Source organism: Cydia pomonella, chromosome 2, assembly GCF_033807575.1.
Source record: "Cydia pomonella isolate Wapato2018A chromosome 2, ilCydPomo1, whole genome shotgun sequence".
Taxonomy (NCBI): Eukaryota; Metazoa; Arthropoda; class Insecta; order Lepidoptera; family Tortricidae; genus Cydia; species Cydia pomonella.
Window position 1 is genome coordinate 30,382,353 of NC_084704.1, and position 9,342 is coordinate 30,391,694.

Consider the following 9,342-nt stretch of genomic DNA (forward strand, 5'->3'; position numbering starts at 1 on the left):
GATTTATGATGTATTTTTACATTTTAGCTTTGTGCATATGAAAACTTTTAAAATGTAACTTGCCCGACCGACGTGACTTGTAAGAGGCACAAAAGCATAAATAATATATTTTTTTAAAGACATACACAATAATAACAATACAACCTGCCTGATTTGCAAAGTCTGAAAATCTCAAATAGGTCTACTTTTTCCAGGTCCATTTTAAAGTTTGCCCATGCCATGCTAAGCCGAGTCCTTGGTGTGTCGGTGTAGCGGTAAATTCAAGTGCGCGGTCAAGGCGCAGCGCAGGAGTCGCAAGCGCAGCGTGACTTGCGCAGACGGCGGACGCGCCGCTTTCAAACGTGCGCACAATACACTAATAATTAAAATAGTATTTATTTTTCATTATTTATAATTTAAAGTAAGAGTTTAATGAACATTGAACGGAAAGAGTGGCGGTTGACAATATTTATGTTCGTCTTTTTATCGGGTAAGTAAGAATATAAAAAATAATTGTTTCTATTTATTATTTATATAGTACGAGTTCAATAAACGTCCATGAAAAAGAGTGGGAAGCGTTAAATAAACTTCCAAGAGAAAAATCGAGAGTAGATTTGATCGTCTTTTTATCAGGTAAGTAAAAATATTTACAATGATTATATTTAGGCTTAAATATAATAAAAAGGAAAGGAGTTTTATATCATCAAAAGTGACAAATATATTTAAAAAACCGGCCACGTGCGTGGCGGACTACGCATAACGAAGGGTTCCGTTTCCGTGCCTTAATAAAATACAAAAAGCCGTACAAGCAAAAGAGCGTATATTTGGGGCGGTTACATCGTCTTAATAAGATCAGTTTTTTTAATAACATTAATTTTGGCTACGGAACCCTAATAAAAAAACGCGACCATTTTAAAGGATTTTTACTTACTAGTGGTCAAGAATAGTATTTGATACAATCGTGATATAATTCGAGCTTTTCAGTCGAGTACCGTGTTTAGGCAACGTAGCTTGCTGAGTGGCCTAAGTGAGGTACGAGATTGAAAGCTTGATTATATCACTATTGTATGCAATACTTTTTCTACGAGTCAACAAAAATAATACTTTAAAGTAATAAAATGTTATAGGGAAACAAATCAAAAGTATACAGCAATTTAAGATACGCGAGTAGCCGCGATACCTTCATACTCGTACGCGCCCCGGCCGCCGGGACCCGGCGGGTGGTAAACGACACCCTTTGAATTAAATTGAATAATAATTCATTTGATATATCGTTTTCTTGCGTCTTCTTGACCGCGGCGACCTGTGATTGATCAATTTCATTATAGTTGACTAAACCGTTTCGAAATGAATATTATAGTTGAGTTGGGAGCCCATACATGAAAAGTACCCAATTACAGTTTGCTATACGAAATCTTAATTCAACCATTACACGTCGACGAGTAGAAAAAGACTTAAATGTTTCATAAAAATCCCAATAAAAAGATTTTCTGTACGCGTCTAATTACTTTATCAGCATAATAATGCAAAAAATGATTTTTTCTTTTTTAATAAGTTATTTCTCATGTTATTTCTGTTACAGCAAAAATGAAAGATCTCAAAAAGACTGCCATAGTTCTGTTCATAGCTTTAATAAGCACTAACGCACAGTTTTTCGACGCTGCTGTGGAGAAGAATGCCCAAAACTACCCGCAACCCCAAGCGACCAACGACAGTGGTAGATCTGGGAAGTTCCTATGGGCGCCGCCGATCGCTAGGGCACCGTCCGTGATGGACATGATGACGCAGACTATCGGTGTCCCTGCCACGCCGGGAGTTGACCCTCTTGACTTATTCCGGGACGATTATCCTCTACCCAAAGGTAGGTTTCGTCAGCAACCAACGCCAGTGCTAGATCTAGGAAGTTCCTGTGGGCGCCACCGATTCCTAAGACCCTATCCATGATGGACGTGATGACGCAAACTATCGGTGCCCCTGCCACGCCGGGAGTTGACCCGCTTGACTTATTCCGGGATGACTATCCTCTACCCAAAGGTAGGTTCCGTCAGCAACAAATGCCAGTGCTAGATCTGGGAAGTTCCTGTAGGCACCGCGGATTCCTAAGGCATCATCCGTGATGGACATGATGACGTAGACTATCGGTTTCCCTAGTGTCCCTACCACGTCGGGCGTTGACCCACTTGACTTGTTCCGCGAGTATCCTCTACACAAAGGTTATTAACTTTTATGTCTGATATCTCAAGCCTTTTAACCCTTTAACTGATCATTGTTTTGAAAATACACAATTCGAACTTTTTTGCCATTTCATAGTTTAAAAAATTATATAAGTATTAAGAAAAAATTACTAAAGTCGATTTTATAGCTATGTTGTTTTTGCCTTATAATAAAGATTGTGCCATATACCAAGTATTAATATAAGGGTTAAACATTCATTAAAGGTGTATTAATTATGTACGTTTAACTTTCGCCCATATTATTTGTATGAATAGGTGTAGTTAAAACCAAAAAGAAAATAATTGTAATTTTTATATTTTAAAATACTACCACTGAGCGATACAACCCAAACGGACAGACGAGTGCGGGCAGACGTCGGGTGTTGTAAGGGACCTATTTAACTTGGCAACGACTTCAGGAAACACATCTGGATATTATATGTTTTTTTGCTTTTTAGTTCCTGGGTGTTTTAAGCGCTGGTGGCCTAGCGGTAAGAGCGTGCGACTTGCAATCCGGAGGTCGCGGGTTCAAACCCCGGCTCGTACCAATGAGTTTTTCGGAACTTATGTACGAAATATCATTTGATATTTACCAGTCGCTTTTCGGTGAAGGAAAAACATCGTGAGGAAACCGGACTAATCCCAACAAGGCCTAGTTTATCCTCTGGGTTGGAAGGTCTGATAGCAGTCGCTTTCGTAAAAACTAGTGCCTACGCCAAATCTTGGGATTAGTTGTCAAGCGGACCCCAGGCTCCCATGAGCCGTGGCAAATGCCGGGACAACGCGAGGAAGAAGAAGTTCCTGGGTGTTTTATGCAGGCGGTTCTTTACAGTGTGCAAGATTTGATCCGAAAATACATACATAATTACATTAAATAGAAGTTTGTAAATGTATGATCGTTGTATGATGTGCCAACTCCACTTAATAGAATAAGGGTAAGCGGATAATAAAACAAAAGAGTTGTTCCAGGTTACAGCCAACCGCTGGACGAATACGACTACATTGTCGTCGGGGCCGGTTCAGCAGGCTCGGCGCTAGCGTCCCGCCTGTCCGAAGACAAGCAGAAGCCGCGACCCATGGTACTGGTTCTGGAGGCCGGGAAGCCGGAGTGCCTGCTGACAGAGGTTCCCATGCTGGCGGCGCAGTGGCCGATATCTGAGTATGCGTGGCCGTACCAGGCAGAGCCGCAGCCGGGGATCTGCACAGGTAATTTACTTTTTATTTATTTACTCAATATATTGGTGGGTAGGTTATATTAAACAAGTCACGACTCATGATACTGGTCTTGGGGCTGGGAAGCCGGAGTATCTGCTGACCGAGGTTCCCATGCTGGCGGCGCAGTGATGAGACCTCTGTAGTTCTGGACTCAAGCCGGAATATCTGTGATAGAGGTCCCCATACTTACTGGAGGTACAGTGGTGGATCTCTGACAATGCGTTTTATGCGTATGTGGTAATATTGTGTCCCGCACCATACATTCGCGAGTAAATTTGGTTTGTGTTTTGCATTTTGTTTTCAATGATAAACAATAAAAATGCACTTACAAGTACGGGCGCCATTACTTCTGATATATAATGTATAATTGTATATGACTGACCATTTTATAATCTCTAGAAGCTTCTTGCGGCGTTTTAAGCACGTTCAATTTCTTGACGTTTTTAAGCGTGCTCGGTATTAAACGTGTTATATAATATATTTATTTCAACTTCAGCGAGCGAGAACAACCGCTGCTATTGGCCCCGCGGTAAAGCTGTGGGGGGCACGAGTCTCATCAACTTTATGATATACACTCGCGGACGGCCACAGGACTGGGACAGGATCGCCGCTGACGGGAACTATGGGTGGTGAGTGAATTATGTACCTAATATCTTATATCTGTAGGAATAAATGTGGAGTTCGACTGGGTTATTCGGTTAGGCAGTAAAACTTTAAATTGGTTTTGCCAAATGATTTTGAAATGGTTTTGAAAATGAAAACTTAACGCAACGCAGTAGCCAGTAAACATCATGGTCTACTTTTGCGGGAGTTACTTTTGGATAGGAATAGAATACGATTAATACTATGGAAAGAGAGTGAAACTAGTGTTGTGTATGCTAATGGACGTAACATCTATAATTGAACATAAACCACAAATCCTGTGAAACAACTATTTCTTCTTCTTGTTGAAACAACTATTTGATATGACAGGTTTAACTATATCAAACACGGGACACGCTTCGCTTATAAATAAATGTAAATTATTTATTAGATTATATATATTATCTACCTTCATTATTTCTTTTGTTGCATTTTCCAATTTTTAATTAAAGTTTTACACAACACTTTTTTTAGTTTGGACCTTTTTATGTTATTTGAGTTATTACTACTCATACTCACGAGCTCATTCGATCCTAGGAGAAAACAAGTGCTCTAAGATTTTTATTTCCCCTCCGTTACCATTTTTCATATAATCATTATGCCGGTAACGAAATGAAAGTATAAAAAAATGGGAATTTTCAAAAGCAAAGAGCTCGTGATCGTGTAGAAGTATAACATTAACATACACAAATTTGAAACAAAAGTAAAATGGCCCATCTACTATAAGTCACTATCCACAAGTCCTGTATAGAACTAGTACTAGCTATTTAATCCGTGTCTTGTCAGATCACACAGGTAGTTAATTATACGCATTCCACAGGGTAATAGTAAGCTAATGCATGCAAATTGCCCTGATACATTTCCTATGTTAATCAATGCTGTGTCAGGCCAGGAAATGATTTATAACAAAAAAGTGAAAATGTTAATGTAATTATAACACCTGAACATATTAATTAATAAGGTAACTTCAAACTTACGACAAAGAAACACGTGGTAGATATTTTATTATTTTTAAGTACAGTCCTACAATAAATTACACAAAACATTAAACAGAACTAATAGTGAGTCAAATACATAATTGCGAGTGAGTGGCAACTGGCAACAAATCTTAGGGCAGAATTGTATCCCAATAAATTCTTATGGATATAAGAACATGTTAAACTACCTTTAGTGGACTTCTAATGAGCATTTTTTTGTAAATATTGAATTTAAAATATCTTTTAACACACGTCACGTGACCCAAGTCGAAACGACATTGAAGATTCTGATTACATCACAACTCTCGGTTTGACACTGGGGTATAACCGCGAAAATCGAAGTTCGTCAATTGCGGGCATTTTTCTCTGTCACTTTAATTACGTCTTAGTAAGAGTAAAAGATTTATCTTCCCCGCAATATGCGATTTTCGGTTTTCGCGGTAGGCCCCCCGTTGTCTGTTCTTAGTACAAAATTTAATACTCAAGCCGTAGCCATTTTGGTGATGAGAATTAATTGAAGCTTCGATATCTTCACTAAAAATTTACATCATAGAAATGCTAATGGATAATGAATATTTAATGACATAATAAAATAAGTCAATTATTGCAGAAAACATGTTTTATTAGTTGGTTAAAAACCCACACGCACGCATACACAGCTTGCCCACCACCTAAATGGCTACGGCTTGAGTATCAAATTTTGTACTGAGAATAGGATAACGGGGGGCCTTGGTGTTACGTGTGTATGTATGTACATAGTTATGTGTCAAACCGTAAACTGTGGCGTCACACAATTTACAAAGAGCGTTTTGGGCGCGAAAGCATCTGTCAAAATATATTTTGTTAATTTAACATATTTAAAGCCGTTTTTAGGGTAAAAGTTGAATTTTAGTGCAACGTTTGATTAATATAGAACGTATAACAAGCGTTTCAAAAAATTGGAAGCAACCCATTCAAACTTATGTGACATTATTTTATATGGTTAGTATTTTAAAATTATTTTGTGTTTAATCAGTTTTCTTCGACTAAAAGTTACACTATATTATTTTATGGAACCGTTGTATAACTTCAGTGGCGTGCACAGAGTTTTGAGACAGGGTAGACAAAAAATAAACTGGTGACTCTGTGAGCTGTAGAAGTTATATTCATATTCAATTCAATTGTGTACAGAGCCATCCATCGGCAAATTAACTAATTTGTGCGATGTAATGCACGCATGTTGGTTTATCGAGGATAATTATCTATCATTTGAACCGATTTTAACAATTGTTCTTTTATTTGAAAAAAGGTGTTTTTAACGTAATCTCATAAAGATTCAAGTGTAATAAATACCCGTAAAGTTGGTTAATTCGGAAACATGTTTTGCTAATTAATTGCTTCTAGTATAGAAAATATTTGCCATTTCTTAAATTACCCCACTTTCGAAACCATCCCAAAGCACCTTACGTTGCTATTGTGTAACTTCGAGGTCCGCAGGAATATCTCTTATGGCAAACGGTAATCTGGGTGCCTAGCTAAGATGTCAATTGTTTGCGCTGCAGTGAACGAAACACTTAATGTCTCTCTGTCGCACTAATATAGCAGAGTATAGAAAGAGATAAGTATTACCGTTTCGTTCGCTTCGGCTACAGCACAATAGATTGGCATCTTGGCTGGACTAGAGAGTAGTCATTGGAAGTGCATCGGGACTACAATAAGTAATGTTGTAGCATTATCATACGTTATTTGGCTCGAGGAATCTTCTCTGCCCAAGTTGGAAAATTTCTTATTTTCACTTTAATAACGAAAGAGTTGTGTCAGTATCATGGCAAAAATACGTTAAACTTTAGTTACCCCACCGGCTGTGCTGTATGCGATTAATAAACGTAATTCTTGTAATAATCATGTACACTTAATTACCAATACCAAATAAATATTTTTTAGACTTCAATATATTTTTATCACATAGGAGGCTAGATGGAGGTATAAAGATAATTTAGTGTATAGCCGTAAAATGCCGTGGGCAATAAAGCTGCTAAAATTGACTTTTAAGAAAATATCAACAATTTTGCCCTCATAAGCCAGCTATTATCTCAAATCAAAATTTAATAGAAACATAATACCTTAAATTATTTTTCTTGAGGAATAATAAAATAACAAAAATGTTTATTTCATTTCAGGTCATATAATGAAGTCTTGCATTATTTCATGAAGGCTGAGAAGGCAGATCTGAGGAGGCTGCCTAAACACCCTCCATACCACGGTGAAGAAGGCCCGCTTAACGTCGAGAACATGTCTTTCAGGTGAATTAAATTTAGAATTCATACCAGTATTTATTTATTTATTGTAATGAGTACCAAGCTATAAAGCATTATGCAGTTTTAAGTAACAATACAAAGCCGATTACATGCAGGTACTTACAGATAGAAATGGAATAACAATATAACAAACTTTGCGCGCAAGTTCACACCATGCTATCACGACTTATACATTTAAAAAAATACAAAAAACATGTTTTTATACAACTCAAAGCTTATCTAAGTTATAGTTATAGTATTTCAAAATGACTGTCTTTGAATGAATCTGCAAATCAAAACACGCAGTTTTTACTTTTGTTAATGATAAAATGCATTCAGTGATCATTTTATTCTGTTTACAGAACTGGGCTAGTCGAGGCGTTTTTGGAAGCTGGAAGGCAAATTGGATACCCAACTGTCGACTATAACGCACCAGACGGCTTTGGCTTCGGATACGTGCAAACTACTACACACCTCGGACACCGTGTCAGCGCCGCTAAAGCCTATCTCCATGACCACAAACGTAGGAGGAACCTTCACATCCTTCCCTCAGCAACCGTCACTAAAGTCCTCATTGAACCTAACACTAAGAGAGCGTACGGCGTTGAATACGTCAGGAATGGAAGGAAGTACACAGCAAGGTGTCGTCGAGAGGTGATTCTATCAGCCGGACCCATCGCCTCACCTCAACTTCTTATGCTGTCAGGAGTCGGCCCTAAAGAACATTTAGAATCCCTTGGAATACCAGTCATCAAAGACTTGCCCGTAGGCAGGACGTTGTATGATCACGTAGCGTTCCCAGGAATTATATTTCCACTGAGCAGGAACAACGCAAGTTTGACGATTGAAAAAGTTTTGCAAGTAAAAAATTTAATACAGTGGTTCACATACGGTGAAGGGCCACTTTCCAGTATCGGTTCAATTGAAGGTATCGGGTATATCAAAACATCCCAGTCGGATGATCCTGAGCCAGTGCCTGATATTGAACTTATTTCCATGACGGGCTCAATAGCTTTAGATGATGGCCTATTCCTTAGAAGAGCGTGGAAAATTAAAGACAAAACTTATAACGAAGCCTTCGCTCCCTTAAACGGGCGCGATACTTGGTCTGCCATTCCAATGCTTTTGCAGCCAAAATCTAAAGGCTATTTAGAGCTTCGTGATACAAATCCCTTCTCTCATCCAATAATGCACGCTAATTACTTAAGCGATCCTAGGGATTTAGCGACTTTGAGGGAAGCTGTTAAGACAGTGATCCAAATAGGCCAATCAGAGCCTTTTAGAAAGTATGGTGGGCAGTTGCATCTGGCTTATTATTCTCAGTGTAAGAATGAGGTGCCAGGATCGGATGCTTATTGGGATTGTGCTATTAGGACGCTGCTCATATCTCTTCACCATCAGATAGCGACGTGTCGAATGGGGCCACCGAATGACCCCGAAGCAGTGGTGGACCCTGAGTTGCGAGTGTACGGGGTGGACGGGCTGAGAGTGGTAGACTCGGGGGTGATCCCCCGTCCAACTGCAGCGCACAGCAACGCACCAGCGATAATGATCGGCGAAAAGGCAGCTGATATGATAAAACAGACCTGGTCTAGTGTGGTGCATTAAATTAAATACAGTTATAGTTTAGGAAACAATTTCTTATTCCAACTTCAAGAACCACATCGCATATAAGATTTTTTAACATTCACAGGAGAATAAGACCCAAAGTATTTTTCTCATCATCTATTTAGAAAAGGGCTTTTTCATCCCTGCTAAGAGGGATGAATGTGGCACTTTTCTTCCCTGCTAGGAGGGATCAAAGTAGCTGTTTCTGTTTTAGGACACTATATTTCATTTTGAAACAATAAATAATAACTTCCATGGGCATGTGATGCGGAGGGATGAAAGTCATGTGACGAGAAAGGTATTACGAATGAATGTGGAGGGATGGAACGGGAGAGGAAAACCTAGAAAAAGGTGGATGGATTGTATGAGAGATGACATAAAACGAACGCGAGTGAATGATGAGATGACGGGTGACAGAAAGATATGGAAGAA

At 38.8% G+C, this 9,342-nt stretch overlaps 1 protein-coding gene across 2 annotated transcripts; it reads left to right on the plus strand.

The window, feature by feature from the left end:
- The first annotated feature begins 245 nt into the window (after positions 1 to 245).
- On the plus strand, positions 246 to 8,939 carry LOC133515344 (glucose dehydrogenase [FAD, quinone]-like). Of its 2 annotated transcripts, XM_061847869.1 has the most exons (6): positions 246 to 469; positions 1,562 to 1,840; positions 3,162 to 3,398; positions 3,904 to 4,036; positions 7,186 to 7,308; positions 7,665 to 8,939. In XM_061847869.1, the coding sequence occupies exons 1-6, from the start codon at positions 412 to 414 to the stop codon at positions 8,908 to 8,910; spliced, it is 2,076 nt and encodes a 691-aa protein (XP_061703853.1). In that variant the 5' UTR covers positions 246 to 411; the 3' UTR covers positions 8,911 to 8,939. The 2 variants fall into 2 exon arrangements, with proteins under 2 accessions (XP_061703853.1, XP_061703852.1); XM_061847868.1 differs by lacking the exons at positions 246 to 469; positions 1,562 to 1,840 and adding an exon at positions 1,918 to 2,013.
- Positions 8,940 to 9,342: the final 403 nt, after the last annotated feature.

Coding starts and splice junctions, on each gene's coding strand:
- LOC133515344 (XM_061847869.1), top strand. CDS start 412: ATGAACATTGAACGGAAAGAGTGGCGGTTGACAATATTTATGTTCGTC. Junction 1,841..3,161: donor CGATTATCCTCTACCCAAAG/GTAGGTTTCGTC, acceptor GAGTTGTTCCAG/GTTACAGCCAACCGCTGGAC. Junction 3,399..3,903: donor GCAGCCGGGGATCTGCACAG/GTAATTTACTTT, acceptor TTTCAACTTCAG/CGAGCGAGAACAACCGCTGC.